Source organism: Prionailurus viverrinus, chromosome A3 (genome assembly GCF_022837055.1).
Source record: "Prionailurus viverrinus isolate Anna chromosome A3, UM_Priviv_1.0, whole genome shotgun sequence".
In the NCBI taxonomy this organism is placed as follows: Eukaryota; Metazoa; Chordata; class Mammalia; order Carnivora; family Felidae; genus Prionailurus; species Prionailurus viverrinus.
This window is the reverse complement of record NC_062563.1, coordinates 66,475,479-66,493,839: the sequence shown is the minus strand read 5'-3', so window position 1 is coordinate 66,493,839 and position 18,361 is coordinate 66,475,479. Positions and strand designations below refer to the sequence as shown.

At 41.4% G+C, this 18,361-nt stretch overlaps 2 protein-coding genes across 5 annotated transcripts in view; one reads left to right on the top strand and one right to left on the bottom strand.

The window, feature by feature from the left end:
• PIGF (phosphatidylinositol glycan anchor biosynthesis class F) overlaps positions 1–4,650 on the top strand; it is a 35,842-nt gene extending 31,192 nt beyond the window's left edge. For all 4 annotated transcript variants that reach the window (XM_047853275.1, XM_047853280.1, XM_047853279.1 and 1 more), the window contains one exon: positions 4,309–4,650. In XM_047853275.1, coding sequence (XP_047709231.1) covers positions 4,309–4,422 — 114 coding nt within the window. In that variant the 3' untranslated portion in view covers positions 4,423–4,650. The remainder of the gene's footprint in view (positions 1–4,308) is intronic.
• RHOQ (ras homolog family member Q) overlaps positions 1,674–18,361 on the bottom strand; it is a 37,659-nt gene continuing 20,971 nt past the window's right edge. Inside the window, exons 3-5 of the mRNA XM_047853281.1 lie at positions 6,720–6,884; positions 6,307–6,402; positions 1,674–5,019 (exon numbers count right to left, since the gene is read on the bottom strand). Coding sequence (XP_047709237.1) covers positions 4,864–5,019; positions 6,307–6,402; positions 6,720–6,884 — 417 coding nt within the window. The 3' untranslated portion in view covers positions 1,674–4,863. The remainder of the gene's footprint in view (positions 5,020–6,306; positions 6,403–6,719; positions 6,885–18,361) is intronic.

The following is an 18,361-nucleotide window of genomic DNA, read 5'->3' as shown; positions in this document are numbered from 1 at the left end:
GACTTTCACAGGGTTCCATATTTAATAAATGGCAGAGCCAAGATTCAAATTCAGTCTAATACAAAAATTTCTTAAATTCTTAAATCATTCTGTACCACTTAGAACTACTTTGGAAAGTCCCAAGACTATATAGATACATCAGTAATGTCTGATCAGAAGAGAGCAGTGTGGTCTTCAGGTGGAAATAAGCTTGTGTAATTTTGAAATGTCGTTCAACCAGCAACAATATTGATTTAACTGAGAAAACATACAAAGTTAAATATGTACTTACTGAGAAATTGTTTTTTAGCTTATTAGGGTGGAATTGTTTTATTTCTGAGGTTAACACAACTTATTGCTGATATCATGTACCCAGACCTTGTAATATAGGCCTTTCTTAATGTTGAGTATTTTAAGGGAACACTGACCTTTTTTGGTTTAAGTGATGGAAAAACAGTAAAAAGTCATTTGGTTCAGAGAAAGGATAATAGTAGTACTCTAAGCAAGATGCTTTGTTCATGTGATGTAGCTACTCATTTTTAAAAATAGGTTTTCTAACAGTTAATTGTAATAATTTTACCCACTTGCATTAAATTTTGTCATGCAACAGGATTTTTTTCTTCCATTTAGTGGTTAAAACATTTTGTTACTTTATAAAAAACTGGATAAAAAGAAGGTGGTCATTTTCATGGCAAACACTTGTGAATGACTTTCTTTACATGAATGTCTTTGAGTTTTCTATTTTCCTTAAACAAAACAAGATAATTATATATAGCTATCCCAGATGACCATAATTTGGAGAAATGTCTGTAACATTGTGGTTGGATTGTTCAGTAGATGATACCACAGTTGTTTTAAGCCTGCTTGTAGCATGAATGTTAAACTTCAGAAGCATCTCTGTGTGTGAGACAAGTACAGTTTTAAATGGAAGACCCCAAGATCAAAGTACGAAAATGTGTGATGAAGCTGGGATAGTTTGATAAGTCATTATGAAATCTGTTGCCATTGTGTAGTTTTAAATTTTTTAAAGCAGTTGTAAGAAGCTTAGTAGGAAATTCAATCATGAGGACTTTAGAGGAAAGGTGATTTAGTGGGCAGCCTCCCACTCAGCTGCTCTTTTTTGCCATTCCCTATCCTGGGGATAAAAAATCAGGAAGGTTGCCCTTAAATGAAGAAATTCTCCTTTAAAAAAAATGTGTTAGAGTTAAGGGCTACTTATTTCAGGAAAGTCAAGCAGGAAAACCTGATCCATCACTAGCAAACAGTCTTCAAAGCCAGTCCAACATTTTAACTTGCTGATGGCTTGGATTTCTTGAGAACTGAATAAATAGCAAGTGTTCTAAGCCTTCGCCCCTCATTAGACAAAACTTTTAAGCTAATATTTCATCTTTGGCATACCACCGGAGGTGCGGTAGGCAGCTGTTTAAAGAATGTGCGTGTGACTGTGTATGTACATGTTTGGAAACAAAGAGCCATACTGAAATTAGAGTGATTCAAGCAGAAGTGACCCAAATTGGAATCTGGCTGGGATTCACGAGGGATTATTATTCTGTCTACACTTTGACAATGCGCTTTTTAACAAAGTGCAGGTGCTCACACTTGGCTGGTGATTAGACTCACAGCATGAGAAACAGAGGAATGAGTATTATCCCAAATGTTTACATTGGGTGTTAAATAAAAACTAAGGTAAGAAGTTCAGTGCTTTACATAGATAGTAAACTATGCATATTATTTTATTTATAACCCCATGTGTTAAAATGGGACACTGTTAAAGTAACAATCACTTAAAAAGCAACAACCAACAAACCAGTATTTAATTTGGTACTTAAAAGTAATAATTAGAAATCAAATGGAAGCAATGCCTAAAGTAACTAATTCACAATAAAAACCATTAATTCAGGCTCTACTTATTAGAAATAAGATAATTCAACATGGGCTAACCTAAAATGTATCTGTAGAGACAAAAAAAAGGTACAAGTTAGCAAAGTATTAAATAAGATTTCAGGGAGCCCCTAAAATTACTCTTGAGAACTTTAGAATTGATTATATGCAAAAAAAAATTAACGGTACGTTTCTTTTAAATTCATTCATACATGACCTTATTTGAAGCAATGCATTTGCATTAACTAGCAAAATTCATGTCAGTCAGATGTTTTTGAAGTATTTTATTTCCCAGATATTTGACTACTTTGAACTAGTTGTTCCAGTGATTAGTCTCAATTTCTACTGAAACTTAAGTCTTTAATGAAGACATGCTTCTGAAAATAAGGCAATTTTTCTATAATCTGCTTATGAATAGAAAACAAATCTTTGGTTTTTAGTTAAAGTGACAGGAAGGATTGAGTGCAAAAAGAAATCCTAAAGAACCAAAGCAATGAAAAGGCTCTTAATAAGCAATGGGAAACTCCAAACCCCATCAAGGTCAATAGAGTACCTAAGGCACCTCAGGTTCAGATGATACAATCATCTTTGCTTAGAGTTCTAATAATCTATGTACAGGATTTTTACCATCTTAAGAATGTGCAGCTGAAAAGGCAAGGTCCAAAAAAAGAAGAGAATCAGAAGAGTTGATAAATGGGAGAGATGTTGGAGATCCTCTCGTTCTACCTCCCATGTTTACAGATGAGGAAACTGAGGCCCAGGCAGGAAACAGAGGTGACATCAGAGTTTGTGTTTCCAGATTCCTAGTCCATTTCTCTTGGGGCAGGACAAATTCTAGCTTTTAATTTTAACTGGCTAGTAAACCCAGGTGTGGAAAGTTTCAGAGGTGAATTTGAGAAAAAAAAAATCCCCATCAAACCCCCAAAGTCAAGTTGGAAATGTATAATACTTTACTGTCTTAATTCCTTTATACCATGTGTTGGACAACTTAACTCATATGCTAATTGATTTATGCAATTCTTTTCAGTTCTAAAAATAGCTAATAATTAATAGACCCAAATTAAGTGAGAAAGTACATAAGGATTCCATTTGAGCATACATAAGGCCATGGTACTTAATGTGAACCATCACTTCTTGGGAGAAGGAAGACATCCACTGTCCAGTTCAGAAAGAAAGTTCCTGACTAGTTATCCAGTAGACTCTCCACTCTTCAATGGGGAAGATGATGCTTATATTTTTAAAAATCTCTACAAAGCTCACATACAAGACAGTACATCCTAGATTTGTGACTGATATGAGCATTTAAGGCTGTCATTTTCAAGTATAAAAGTTTAGTGTTCCATTACCCAATCTGTGCAATAGACACAGCTATTAGCTCAAGTCATGGAAATTAACAGAAGCTCACCAAAGACATAAATAAATCATAATTTAGTCAACAGCAAGTTTAAATGTAGGAAAGACTGGAGAAAATTTTATGGGTTAGATTATGCTTCTCTGAACCGCATTAATTTGTTCACACGGAAACTTTTTGTCTAACACTATTGTCTGTTGCATGGCACTTGGAACAAGGCGGATCCACAGCAGACCAAACAAGAAAGCTTAATTAGGTTATAGAACTAGTAATTAAGATGGTTCACCTCTAACACAGTTCTATGGCCTGATCCCCCAGAGAAAGATTAGAAATGGCTCCAGTATACCAAGTAAGCTTCTCAGATGAACATAATTTTTTTTAAAGCAGGGCCTTTCACCTAGGGACTGGCATGCACTGCTTGCGGATGAAAGAAATCAACATTATTTACACTTCTGGCTTGCTTGATGTAATAGTGCGAAACATAACATGGCTGGAGAAGATAGGTATTTAGAAGCCAGTATTTAACTGACGCTCTAGGTGTGTACTGAAGTTGTGGCTCTAGAACTCCTGCTATGGTTCCAATACCTGTGTCTGAAAGGTGACATCAGTTTTATTATGGAAGCAGTTGCTTTGTTATAAATTCCATGTAACATGCTTGAATTCTAGGTCTGTTCTCTTTAGCACAGATTCAACTTTCTTGTACTTTGGTCAACATACACTTCTCGTTTCATTGTATATATAAGCCAAGGTGGAAATTAAAGAACAAAATTGCCAACTACTTCAGACAGCTATATCGAGTCCAGGATTATGACAAAGTCTGACCCAGAATTTTAATTTGTAATTTTAGGATGTATCTCATGCAGTTTGGGGAGCATCAAACTAAATCTACAGTCGCCAGATGCCTTGTTACAGCTGAATGCACATAAAAATGTGTACATTTTTAGTGTTCGTGATAAATGCAGTTATGACCTTATTACACTTTTGGCATTCTTTAAGAAAGCACATTAAGCTTTAATATAGAAATATTTAGGTTACACTTGTGCTCAAGTAATAATAAAACAGTTGTTCTTTTTTGATCTCATACATTCTCTCCTCAGGTATGGCCCATCTCCTGTACGCTTGGAGCGACCTTTGGCTACGTGGCTGGCCTTGTGATTTCACCACTCTGGATATACTGGAATAGAAAGCAACTTACATACAAGAACAATTAATTGGAGCAAAGGGAGAAGATATTTCTTTGTGCAGATCCCATAAAGACTGTGCAGAAATGTATAGGGTCTAAGCCAGGCAGTTCCATTTACAGCACTGTTGTGTTTTTTTGTTTTTGTTTTTTTTTTTTTGTTTTTATGTAGTTACAACATGATGTGATTGTAGGTTTTTAAACTATGAAACCCCTGAGAGATTGTACCTTCTAGTTGAAATAAAGTATTTATAATAGATTGTGGCTTCAGATGCTGTTTGCTGCTTCTTGGACCTTATTTAAGAAACATTCTTAATGAATTTTATAGAATTCTGAGGACAGGGTTTTTTGGGTTTTTTTTTTTTCTTTCAAGTTTTAAACCGCTTCATTATCAGATGTCTGGGTATAGCTGTAGCATTTCATATGCTTTTTGAGAGAAATGGACAGTTTCCTTGGCCACTGAAGATGTTTCTCACGTAATCAAACAACAGTTTATACATCTTGATCCTATTCTTTTTTTTACTGTGTGTTTCTTTGGAGTTAAAATGGCTATGATAGCCTCATCAAAAACAGTCTTCAGTCCCTTCTGGGTTAAAGCCGAACATTCCACATAACAGCATGCTCCTATCTGGGAAAGAGGAAAAAACACCACAAACATATAAAATCTTTCTTACACATTTGGTATGCAACACACCATTATAAGGAAAATGATAAAACACAGCCGTGCAGAAAGAATGAAATCATTCATAGTCGTAAAACCCAGCAATAGCTAACTTCAAAAGTAAGCATATATCCTTCCACACTTATTCTATGAAAATTTATTGCATCAAGTATTTACTGGTTACCTACCATATGCCAAGCACTGAATGTCTAAACCAATTTGTCAGTGAAGCTATCTGTCTTTTTGTTTTAGGAAAAACTGTCCTCCAAAAAGTTTTCTTGCTTTCTTCTGCCTCCTGATAGTACATTTAAAAAGACTTTATTAGATTCTGTTTCCACAAAAGACCTATTAAAGTCACATCTGAAAAATAGAATCCAATAATGTTAGGGCCAAACAGAGAAAAAAGTAAGCCTAGCTTCGGGGAGAGGAAGAATAGAAGTTAAAAGTTATTGTGCACAACACAGTTGTATATTTTTTAGAATGCGAATGTTCTCTATCTTTCATAAAAGGGTGGAAGAAAATTCAACACGCTTCTTTTCAAACCTAGTCATACATTTTTGCTTTAAACTGCAGATTTAAACTCATCCTGTGCCACACCACACGCACTTACTCCATGCGTCTTAACCAAAGACAGAGCCTGCATTGGCACAGTACAAATGTTTAAGTGATTAAAAAGGGCTTTTTTTGATGCCTCTTTCTACATGTGACTTACTAGGAAAATACTGCTGGCAGCGTCGTGCAGGTGTAAGAGCCTGGGCTCTGCAAGCAGGCCTTCCCCGCACTCCAGCTCCGCCATTTATTAGCTATGGGACTGGACAAGTTATCTGACATCGCCACGCCCGTTTTCCCTTCTGTAAATAGGGAACTGGTCAGACCTACCCGAGGAGGTGCAAGGATTACATGAGATAATGCATGTAAAGCACTCAGCACAGTGCCTGGCATACAGCAAACGCACAATGTTAGCTTCTATCATTACCGAAGCTTGTCTTACATTCACTTTTATTTTTATTTTTTTGTTTTTGTTTTTATTTTTGAGAGAGACAGAGACAGAGCAAGTGGGGCAGGGGCAGAGAGAGAGGGAGACACAGACTCTGAAGCAGGCTCCAGGCTCTGAGCTGTCAGCACAGAGCCCGACGTGGGACTTGAACTCACAAGCTGTGAGATTGTGACCTGAGCCGAATTCAGACACTCAACTCACTGAGACACCCGGGCGCCCCTTACATTCATTTTTAAATTCCGTGAAGGTTCTATTACCTCTTTTGCTAGTTTCTGTCCTTGTTCCACACAAATGGGCTTTTCTTTCATATCATTCAGTCTTGCTAAAGTTTTGGGGTCATCTCGGAGATCAATCTAATCAAGAAAGTTCAATATGTCCCATAATGTTACAAGTCTTTAAAGATAAAGCCTGTAGTCCCATTTAATCCCCACATATCAAGAAGAGAGTAAAAAAGAGAACTTCACTTCTAAAACCCCAACTAGTATGATTGCTTTCCTTTGGCACTACTTTTCCCAAATTCTTATTTTTCTACAATAAATAGAATGTATTATAACTTGCAGCTGAGATGCAACGTGCATTATCATTGGCTAAACTTTAGTACCATTTGAGAGCAACCCCACAAGATATGCCAGAGACTCTTCTTCAATGGGTAAAATCAAAGCAGACATACCTGAGTTCCTATTAATAAAAAGGGTACGTTTGGTGCGTATTCCTTAAGTTCGGGTACCCACTCCTCTTTCACATTTTGAAACGAGGCTGGATTTACCACAGAGAAGCATATAAGGAAGACATCGGTCATTGGATAAGATAAAGGCCTCAGACGATCATAGTCTTCCTAAGGAAAAGAGAAAAACCTCATTAGTCCCATTTCTTTAGTTTATTATGTATGTAAGACTACACGGTCAAGGAAGCAAAGTCCGGAGAATTCCACAAACAGGAGGTATGACACTCCACATAAAACAAGAAAATTCCATTTGTTTTTTCACTATTCCTCTTGAGGTTACCGGTGGGCTAAGGATGTGACAGTATCATTAACTACTACAACCAAACTTGGAAAAAATATATTGTGATTAGTTAATCTGTCACTAGAAACATTGTAAACAAAGTTTGCACAAAGAATTGATTAAAGCTAGAAGTTGTCGGAGTATTTTGGTTTAAAATGACTAACATATGCCGAATGTGTACTGCACGTCAGGACGTGATCCATACGCTCTCCCCTGCGTTACTCATCTCATCCTTGTAACCACCATATGACAGAAGTACGATTAAACCTGTTCTCCAGTGTAAAAGGAGGCACAGAAGTGAAATATTCTGTGGAAGGAGCTACAACCAGAGGAACGGACACGGGATTCAAACCCTGGCAGTTTTACTCCAGAAGCTATGCCTTAACCACTACATATCTTCACCGAGACCTTAAATCTTTGCTTTCCCTCTTTATATAGTTCTCTTAATTACATGTGAGCACGTGTGTGTAAATTTAAAGATAGAAAACACATAAAGTCAATGCACAAAAATCCCCCTTTCCTCTTCAATTTCCATTCCCTTCTCCCACTGTAGGTGTTTTCATGTGTACCTTTCCGGTTCTCTTTCCATGCATGTATAAACCCACAACTGTCCATATTCAAACATCTGTACACAGAAGAGATCAGTCTGTGTTGTTCCACATCCTTCAAGTATTTCTTGGAGATCTTTCCAAACAAGAATACATTAGACTGCGATATAATTTTATTTACTATTTTTTTAATTAAAAAAAAATTTTAATGGTTTTTTTTGAGAGAGAGAGGCAGGGCATGAGGAGTGGAGGGGCAGAGAGAGGGAGACACAGACTCTGAAGCGGGCTCCAGGCTCTGAGCTGTCAGCACAGAGCCCGACACAGGGCTCAAACTCACAAACTCCTGATCTGAAGTTGGATGCTTAACCGACTGAGACACCCAGGCGCCCCTCCCTTATTCATTTAATTTTAGAGAGAGAGAGTGAGTGAGCATGTGCATGAGCACAGATGTGGGGGAGGGGCAGAAGGAGAGAGGGAGAGAGAGAGAATCTCAAGCAGGCATGGAGCCCAATGCAGAGCTCAATCCCACGGCCCTGGGATCATGACCTGAGCCGAAATCAAGAGTCTGGACGCTCAACCGATCGAGCCACCCAGGCGCCGCTAGACTGCTATAAAATTTTAACCTGCTCCTTTGACTTCCACAGAAGGAAGGCCTGTCCTATCGATGGCTGTTTTAGCATCTCTCTATCACAAAAGGCAGAGGATCCTGTTTTGCTTACACTACTCTCTATGACACAAATATTCTGCTTATTTACATTCTGGAGAGCGAGCTGTCAGGACTCTATTTTTGTCGTGGTTAGATTCTCATCTGGTTTCAGGGAAGCTTTATTCTTCGTCTTGGCCACCACCCTTCACAACTAAAACTGCACAAACACAAAACTGAAGTTGTATTAAAAACACTTTCCACTCAGAGTTCAGCAGTACATTTCCCTTGCGGGACAATTTTCTTTCCATGTCACCTTCCAATGTTTTTCTTAATACAATGTCCACACAAGCGTGTTAATGTCTCCAATTCTTGACTTTGCATGTTAACCCTTCAGTTTTCCTGTAATCCTTTCAAAAAGCACACTGCCAGTCTGGAGCCAGGGAGCAGTGGAAGATTTCTCAGGTATTGGCTATTATAGGACAAGAGGAGAAATGCCCTCCCCCATCTTCTTTACCCTTCATTTTTACAACAGTGGGCCTCTAACTGGTTTTGAATAGAGCAGTGCTCTGGTGTTAATGAATGATGTTAATTAATGACGATATCAGGCAGAGTGGGTGTGAAACACATTGTACCACACAGAGCAAGTTACTTAAAGAGGGCTACTATGGGGGCGCCTGGGTGGCTCAGTTGGTTAAGCATCCAACTTCGGCTCAGGTCATGATCTCGCGGTCCGTGAGTTCGAGCCTCAGGTCGGGCTCTGTGCTGACAGCTCAGAGCCTGGAGCCTGCTTCAGATTCTGCTTCCTTCTGTCTCTGCCCCTCCCCTGCTCGTGCTCTGTCTGTCTCTCTCAAAAATAAATAATAAAAACATTAAGAAAATTTAAAAAAAAAGAGGCTACTGTGAAAAATGCAACACGTTTTTACAAATCAGTTTGAGTGTTCAACAGTAGACGAGGGGCATCAAATAAATACACTTTCTGCTCTGCTGCCTATACAACTGCATGTCCATAGGGGAAGTAGGACAGCATTAATGTTAGCATTCTACCTGGCACTCTAGGATGCTGAGCAAACATGGGCTCAGCATGGTCAGGGAGTGAATGTGTGGGTGCTCTTGTTAAAAATCTCTCCTCAGGGTGCCTGGGTGGTTCAGTTGGTTAAGGGTCCGACTCCTGATTTCTGCTCAGGTCATGATCTCACGGTTCATGAGATAGAGCCCCACATCAGGCTCTGCCTGCTTGGGATTCTCTCTCTCTCTGCCCCTCCCCTGATCATGCTCATGTACACACTCTTTCTCTCTCAAAGTAAGTAAACATTAAAAAAATCTCTCCTCATACATATCCATTTTTCCCAGAATGAGAAATGAGGAGCCTATCTCATAGGATTCTGAGGAATCAATGAAATAATGCAACTAAAGCATTCAGCATGGTGCCAGGCACATGCAAGAATTCTTCCAAGGCTGCACCATAAATCCTTCGTCCCACGGGAAACCAAGGCTCCTTTTCCTCTGCAATTCCAGGCCGGGTCCCCTCCGTCTCACACCGGGGCTGGTTTCACATCACAGAGAAGAGACTCGTTTGTGAGAAAGAACATTTTCTCCACTGGCATCAAAATACACAAATCAAACTGAGGTCTCCTGAGGACAGTATAATTTTCAGATCAATGAAAGAGAATGCTATATTATCATTGTACTAATTAGTCATTTTGGAACTCAAGAGACAGGGCTGCTTTAAATGTAACCAAAAGAAAGAAAGGAAGAAAATCAAATTAGATTTTTTAATGAAAATTTTTTATTTTTCAAGCAAATTTACCTCATCGGGGAAACAGAATGGGCACTCTTTCTCCAGAAGGGGATTACCAGAAATCAAGAATGCAAAGTGAATGCAAAGTTCTTTAGAAATGCTTAATAACATTAATGCAAACATTCTACAGAACATAGGTCTGCTGTACAGATTCCTTTTGTAACTACAACGAATACTGACTTTCCTCAAGGAGAGACACGCAGACATATAGGAAGGAAATTGGCCTAATCATTTCTAGATACCTGTTAAATTGCAGATTTTGTTGGAATAATTAAAATGTGATAGATTGAGATTATTAAAAGAAAAACAAAGACAAGTATCTTTAGAATTTCTTGGAAGCCAATGTTACTTCTTATGTGTGAACTATCGAAAATGAACTTCTGCCTCTAATCTGCTGCTAAGTAACTGGCAGTTATTATAAGAAGACCTTTCTGCTTCCATTCAGCATGAGTAATTGGAAGCCCAATAATAGAGAGCAAATTAAAAAAATAAATTATCCCCTGTGCATGCTGCACCCTGCATCACCGTATGAAATTGTTTGTGCCCACTGAGCAGTATCTTTTTGTTTTTAAGTAGGCTCCACACCCAGCACTGAGCCCAGTACGGAACTCGAACTCACAACCCTGAGATCAAGACTCAAGCTGAGATCGAGAGTTGGAAGCTTAACCGACTGGGTCACCCAAGCATCCCCACTACTGTGCAGTATCTTGAGTGAACTTAATAATGTGCAACGAAGATTTGGATTCGGGGATAAATAAGCTGAAGCACACAGAACTTTTCATCTCCAGTTGTACATATGAAATCGGCGAAACAAAGAAAGTGGGATGTGGAGCAACAGTCCTTACTTTTAATTTTTTTTTAATCTTTATCTTTGAGAGAGGTGGAGAGAGAGAGAGCAGGGGAGGGGCAGAGAGAGAGGGAGACACAGAATCTGAAGCAGGCTCCAGGCTCTGAGCTGTCAGCACAGAGCCCAACGCAGGGCCCAAACTCAAGAAACGCAAGATCATGACCTGAGCAGCAGTTGGACGCTTAAGGGACTGATTGAGCCACCCAGGCACCCCACAGCCCTTACTCTTAAACAGCCACTTAACCAAAGTCAGAACTCCTCAAAGCTGGTTCTCTAGTGTCCTCCTAATTAACCAATCGATTGTATTTAAACCAATCAATTTAAAAAGGCAGATATTTAAATATCTCCTCATGGTAACTGGAACATTCTCAGGAATAAAGAAAAGCGTATTAACAACAAGTACCTTAACATCAAAACCATGAAAAACAACAGTGAGTTCGGTCAACAGGATTGTTGGATTACTTAGTGAAATCCTTAGCTTCCTACCCAACTGGCAAGGTACCAGAACTATCAGTTTTTTAAAACTGTGTCCTGATAGCTTCATGGATAGGCTCTCTCCATTCCTGTCAAGAGTCATTGATCTGTGATGATGACAACCTTAACCCTTGAAAACTATCATACTTTTACAACCTGACCGGAATCTGCAACAAGAAGAGACAAGAAACGGGCTCCGAGAGGAAACAGGTCTTTACGTGTGACAGAGAACTGCGGCAAACGCCCATCGGTCGGGAGACCTCTCTTTACGTACAGGACAGCCGACGGTGCCCTGAGCGCCCCTACTTCTGCACCACCTCTGTCCCCTTCCTGTGGACCTGGGTGCTCCCTCCCACTTTTGTGAATCCTGTGTAAAATGCACGTTTTTAGGCCGCGTATGCCTATTAGAAATACATATCCAAAACATACACCTTAAGCAAAACCACTCACAGTGGACAGCACGGTCCTTGCCACGTTTTGTTAGCTGGCATGCGACCACACGTTGGTCACTTAAAATCAATCAGCAGAGATTCACTGAGCCCATACGCCATGTGAGCTATTCCCAAGATACGCACACACAAAGAAAGGAAATAACTGTCTCCTCTGGAGCTTGTGGTTTAGTTGGGAATTCAGGATGTATGCATATAAAAGATAGTCATGGGGCGCCTGGCTGGCTCAGTAGGTAGAACGTGCGACTCTTGATCTCGGGGTTGTGAGTTCGAGCCCCATGTTGAGTGTAGAAATTACTTAAAAATAAAATCATTTTTTAAATGTTGTTTTAAAATTTATTTTTGAGAGAGAGAGCATGAGTGGGGTAGAGGAAGAGAGAGAGAGAGAGGGACAGAGGATCTGAAGCAGGCTTCTGCTCTAACAGCAGCAAACCTCTGCTCTAACAGCAGCAAACCCTATGTGGGGCTCCAACTGATGAATTGTGAAATCATGATGTGAGCCGAAGTCGGACGCTCAACTGACTGAGCCACCCAGATGCCCCTAAAATCAAAATCTTAAAAAAAAAAAAAAGATAGTCATACACAATGAAAGAAAGAAAAGTGTAAACTAGAGTAGGCTGAATATATAAGTGCTTCATCCAAGGAACATTAATAAGTACCTACTATGTGCCCAGAATGGTGCAATCATCAGGGAAATTAAGGAAGGAGAAGATTCAGACCATATCTGATTTGTAAAACACCTTATAAACGTGTGGAAAGCTCTCTCATAAGATATCTGTATATCCAAACAAAGGCAATGAGCTCACATGGGCGATGTTGGCCGTGCACCTTACCAGTGCTTCGCAGACCTCAAGGCCACAGCCTAGAAGACGACACTGCAGTGCTGGTGTGGCCACACGCAGAAGTTTAGCTCTGAGGAGGAAGAATTGAAAGGTGTGGAGAGACACAAACATTTCTAACAGCTTCTGCTCAGAGGCATTTCCTGGTAAGGGAGACAAACGTATGCAAACACTTTTAGGACAAATCAGAATGGGGTAAATGCCAAGGGTTACGGTCATTAGGCAATGCTAAGAAAAGACTTAGAAGAGGCAGCATCTGAGAAGTGCCTTACCAAATGGAAAGGACTGGCACATGTATGACCTACTGGCCACGTGGCCTTGGTCAACTCATTTCTTGGAGGCTTAGTTTCTCTGCCCATAAAATGGGAGAATGTCAGTGACAAATGCTTAGAAGGCAGGAGGTTACTTCGATTTAGGAAACAAGTCATTTATCAAAACCTGTAAGAGTTTTCCTCTGTAACAACCTACGATGAGAAAAAGTGAGACCACAGCAGAAGAATTCTTTAACAGACAGGCCCCAGGCATCTAAAGTCTAGAACAGCTTCCGACTACTTTAAGAGATAGATAAAATGTACGACAAGCAAGCAAGAATGCCCCTCACAACTGGTGGCTTGTGAAATATGCAGGAGCAACTTGGTCACTTCCCAAGTGCACAGTAGCAATCTCCATTCAAACATCTGTTTCTAGTAAGAAGCCCAAAATAGGTATCAGGCATGGCTCTTAAACCCTCCACCCCCCAAAGGGTGCTTTACCAAAGCCAAGAGGCCACCTGCACTCCAGCTAGCTTCTGAAGATGGAAAGTGTTGTGTCGTCCATCCAACTTATAAACACTTCTGCAGTAATTCTCGGTGATAGCAGTCTGGGAAGCCTCGGCCTCTCTGTATAGTGTTTTTGGTCACCTTTGAGTTCATTTTGCATTTAACTCTGTGAAATGAAAGTATCACTTTGCACCCTGTTAAAAATAACTTTGCTTTTCAAGGAAGCTGGGTTGGGTCCCTTTGGGGAGCGTTTGGTTTAACAAGCATCAGTGAGGAGTTTATTGAATTTGCCCATCCCCTCCTTGAACTAAAGAGAATTGGGGGAGGAGAAAGAATTCTGTCCAAGGGCTATACATTCCTAAGAGATCACTGTTTTTCAAAATCTTTCCAAATATTTGGCTTTATTATTATTATATATTTTTAATCTTCAGTTCGGTTGGGATACGCTATTTCTAGATCACTGGCCTGAGTAGCTGTGGGCAAAAAAAAAATTCTTAAAACTGAAGGTTTAGCTTCTAACTTTTGGCGACTGTCGTCTTCATGTATTTGGATTCAAAATAAGTCAGTCTTCCAATTAATTTAACAATTATTTGAGAGCTAGTGAACCAGCTCTTTGGCTTCTGTTCCATCACTATCTTCCTTGTGACCACCTGACTGATCACTTAGGATCAGCTGGAGAAAAAGGAGAGAAATGAGACGTGGGGCAGCAGAAAGCGCCCTAAGGGACTGGCCAGTTATGAACTAGCACTTCCTCGTCTCCAAAAGGAGAGGCCTGAACAAGACGGCCGTATCACACGGTTAAAAATGCTCAAACTCACACTCTTCACCCTTGTGAGAAGCCCTAGTAACAGATTTCATGTGGGAAGAGGTTTCAACTACTGGCTAAAAATCAAGCATTGGGATTCTATTTTATCGGAGCTGACCCCACAAGGCAGAGAGGATCAAGACTTAGCTAAATATGGCCCTTAGGCAAGCTTCATTTCCCCATCTGTGAAGGGAGAGTAAATATAGCATACACATGTTAAGATAAATGAGAGAGCTGGTCAAGTGTTTTGAGCTCTTCAACAGACAAGCCTGACTTTCCAAAAAAAGACAAACCACAACCTCAGAGGCAGTGCGATTTCTTATGTGCACCGTGAGATGACTTCCCTTGTTGTAAAGGATTTGGAGCCGAAATTCTACATTGTTTGCAGCTCTTTCACTAATACGGAAGTCAGCTGGCCTAAGGCATACAGAAAGAAGGTAAATGTCGGGTCACACTTCCATGAAGTATCCTCCTTTTCTAATCTTTTCGGTACAAAGTTCATATTGGGGGCCTATTTGTTCATTCATTTATTCCACCAAGTATCTGCCAGGGAGGTGCCGAGCACCGTGAGCGCTACAATGAAAGACAGACATGGATGCTGCCCTCGCGAATTCACAGTATAATAGAGGAAAGGCGCCTCTCCACTCGGGCAGTACTGTCCATGTTGGGGGGTATTTTGGAGATGTGGGGGGTGTTTCTGATCGTCAACATGAATAGGGGAACTCTACGGGGACCTAGGGACGGAGGTCTGCGTGCTACATAACTTGTATTAGGAGAAACGCTCCCAGGTCCCACACGATTGGTGAGCATACTGCCAGACATTGATGAATATGAAAAACCCTTTTATAATAACCTGAATCCGGGACCTAACTCTGTTGTATATAAAGAGCATAAAGTATTTGTTGCACGGTTTTAATGAATTTTCTAGGAAGGTAATTTCAGGGCAAATTGAAGGAGAAAGGTAGACTGTACTTTATTTTGTTCAAGACATTACAGGAGTTGCTTATCATTGTAGAAAACTGCAAGCCACTCGCACTATCGCTCTTAGCCTGGAACACCAATAAAACACAACTACGCTAGTCAACATCTATGTGCATTGGTGGCAATTCCACCTACAGGTGTAGGCTTCTGACTACTTCACTGTGATCTGTGGAGTACTCAGCCCTCGGAACTTAGGTTTTAATACTGAAATAAACATTTTTATTGTGAGTTACTTCCCTTTTACTCTCCTACATAGCATAAGATGTTACACTGACTTAAAATTATATGCAGAGAGAGGTTATACCTCCTGTAGATTTCATTTGAGGATAAGGAAAGGAGACACATTCATTATAAAAAGGGGAGATGGGTCTGATATAGTTAAGGCACTGAGCCAGGCATTTAACAAAATGACAGAAGTGACATGACATGCAAATTGGGATAGTTGCTATGAGGGACAAGAGCCAGGTACTAGGAGAGAGAGCAGCCAGGAAGACCAGAGTCAGTTGGAAAAACCTCTTGGAAGAATCAACACCTAACGTGAGCTCTGTGGGACACTTTAAGGAGCCAGATACAGGCCAGTGTGTGCAAAAGCCCTGAGGCAGAAACGCCAGGGTAGATGCTGAGAGCCCGGAGGAAAAGGCCAGAGTGACAGACAAGGGGGGTAGGAGGGGTAGCCATCCTGGATCCTTAGAGCCTGCTGCAGTGGAAAGTCATTTAAAAGTTCAGAAAACAAAGTCACAGAAATTTGTTTTTTTCAAAAGGCAATTCAGGCTGCTTTGTGGAGAGTCAATTAGAGGTAGACAAGAGTAGCGGAGAAAGGCCATTACAGTAACGCAGGTGAGAGAAGATGGTGGTGATGGCACAGGCTAAGTGGTAGCCGCTGACAACTAGAGAAATGGTGGATTCTAGATCTACTCTGGAAGTGGACTCAGCCTTGGGTGGATGGGCTGGGTGTGGGGTTGAATGTCAGAGAGGTCTCTGGATGAATCCAGGGTTCACTCGTGCAGCTGGATGGATGGATAATGTCTTTTACAGGAAGGAAGCCTGTGGGTGGAGAAGCACACCACAGAGAAAACTCAAGAGACCAATGTTGGATGTGTTATGCTTGAGAGGTCAAGTACATGGTCAGGAAAGTGTATCTGAAGGAGCTCTCTGCCTTCTGAATTCCTGGCCCGGCTCTAGATGTTTCCTTTTGGCGGAATCAGAAGCATCTCAAATGCGACATTTCTGCACTGTACTTATTTCTTCCACTTCAAATCTGCAACTCCTCCTGTGTTCACCATCTCAGTAAAAGATATCACCACCCAATCGGACCCAAGCCGGTCCCCAATACCTGGCAAGACAGCCCCTTGCCCAGCTACTCACTGTCCTTCCCCTCCCGGATTTCCTTACCTGGGCGGCTTCTACTCATCTTCCAGGCTTTGGTCACAAAATCTCTGTATCCAGCAAACCTTCTCTGAACCCGCGATTCAGGTTTAGCGTCCACCGCTCTGTGTTTCCACAGCACCCTGGGCCTCGCCTGCCATCTCATTTCTTACAACGTAATAGCACTGCCTCTCTTCTTATCTGTATCCTCCACAGACTCCCTGAGGCAGGGACAATTCAATGCCTGGCTTATAGTAGTTGCTTATTAAATTCTTGTTGAATTGAACGAGGGCAGTGCATGGGAAGGTGAAGTCCGAAAGGTACACTGCAGCCGGCTCACGGCTGGCCTGTGCTGGGCTTGCTACAAAGCTGGAAAAGGTGGATCAGGTGTCTCAATTCTCCAGGCTAACTTCTCATATTGCTGTCACTGCCGTCAGCCAAGAATCAAACTGTCTCCTGCGAACAGGGCTCTTTTTCTAATGTTGCACCAATGGGTCCAACCCATCCACCTGAATAATGGAAGCTAAAGAGTAGAGCCTCAGACTGAGGCACTTTCAGCATTTTTAGTTCCTGCTACTGTTCTTCACCGTCTTTTTTCATTGTCTTGACATTTATTTTACCTAGGTAAGGAGGATACTGTTGACTGTCTATCCAGCATCCTTCTACTTCCTCCTTTCCAAAACTGATGGAGTTCAGACCCATCTCTCCTCTACCCAGACACATGCCTCCAGTGATTCTGACTCCACACTAAGCTAAAAGAATTCCTAGTTGGGCTAAACCGATCATGGAGTTTCATTTGGCACGGTCTGGTCAAAGCCAATGGTTCCTGGGTGGGCACCTGACCTAAGTAGTCCAATCAGAATGAAGCAGGTCTGGATTTTCTAAGGGGCTTGTTGCCTGCCCCTGGGCTATAGTCATTGGTTCTGGGATGGGCACAGGACCTAAGCAGTCCAATCAGAATGAAGTATTCCCCAGATTATCCAAGGTGGCTACCTTCTTACTCTTCTCCTGCTGTTCCTCCTCTTCTCTATCTCTCCCTCCTCCCATCCACTCCCACTCAATATGTAAGGATTTGCCACTCACTGGCCCCATCTCTGCAGCTCATGGAGACTATATGGAGATGGCCCCCTACATCAGCCAGTGCTGTGGTCCCTGCATCACACTGGAGTAGGTGTCACCCCAAGACTAGCTACACAGAGGGAGGCGTATATGAGTACCAGGACTGACACTTCCATGGAGCAGCCCTCAACATCTGGGCTACAGGTATCCTGGGCTTCTCACAGGAGGGGCTGTGGGGGACCACACATGGAACACAGACAGCCAACACAGAACTGGGATTATGGATGGGCCAAAGCCAGAGGAAACACCATTTGTGGACTAACGCCTGCCTTTCTCTGCCTTTGAGGCCAGGGAATACCTTTAGGGAGTCTGAAGACTTTCACTGACGTATATGCTTACTCCTGGGCTTTTAATATACTAGGAAGCCAAGCAGTCAAGCAGCAAGAGAAGACCCTGGGAACTGCACTCTGATTAAGCCTGAAACGCTGGTTTCCTTCATGCCCGGATGAGGCAGCCAAACTGCGTGGAGGGGTTAAACCGTGACTAACAGGCCCATTTGGAATCTGAGTACTTGAACCACACTCCTTGGCCAAACATACAGTGCAATCTGCCATCGGAGGACGAGGAAGATCTCTGGGCAGGCGGTTAAGATCAGGACAACCGAATGTAGTTTGCAAACACACTTTCATGGAACAGACCCTTTAAAAAAGACACACGCTTTATGTTGGGGTGATGAACA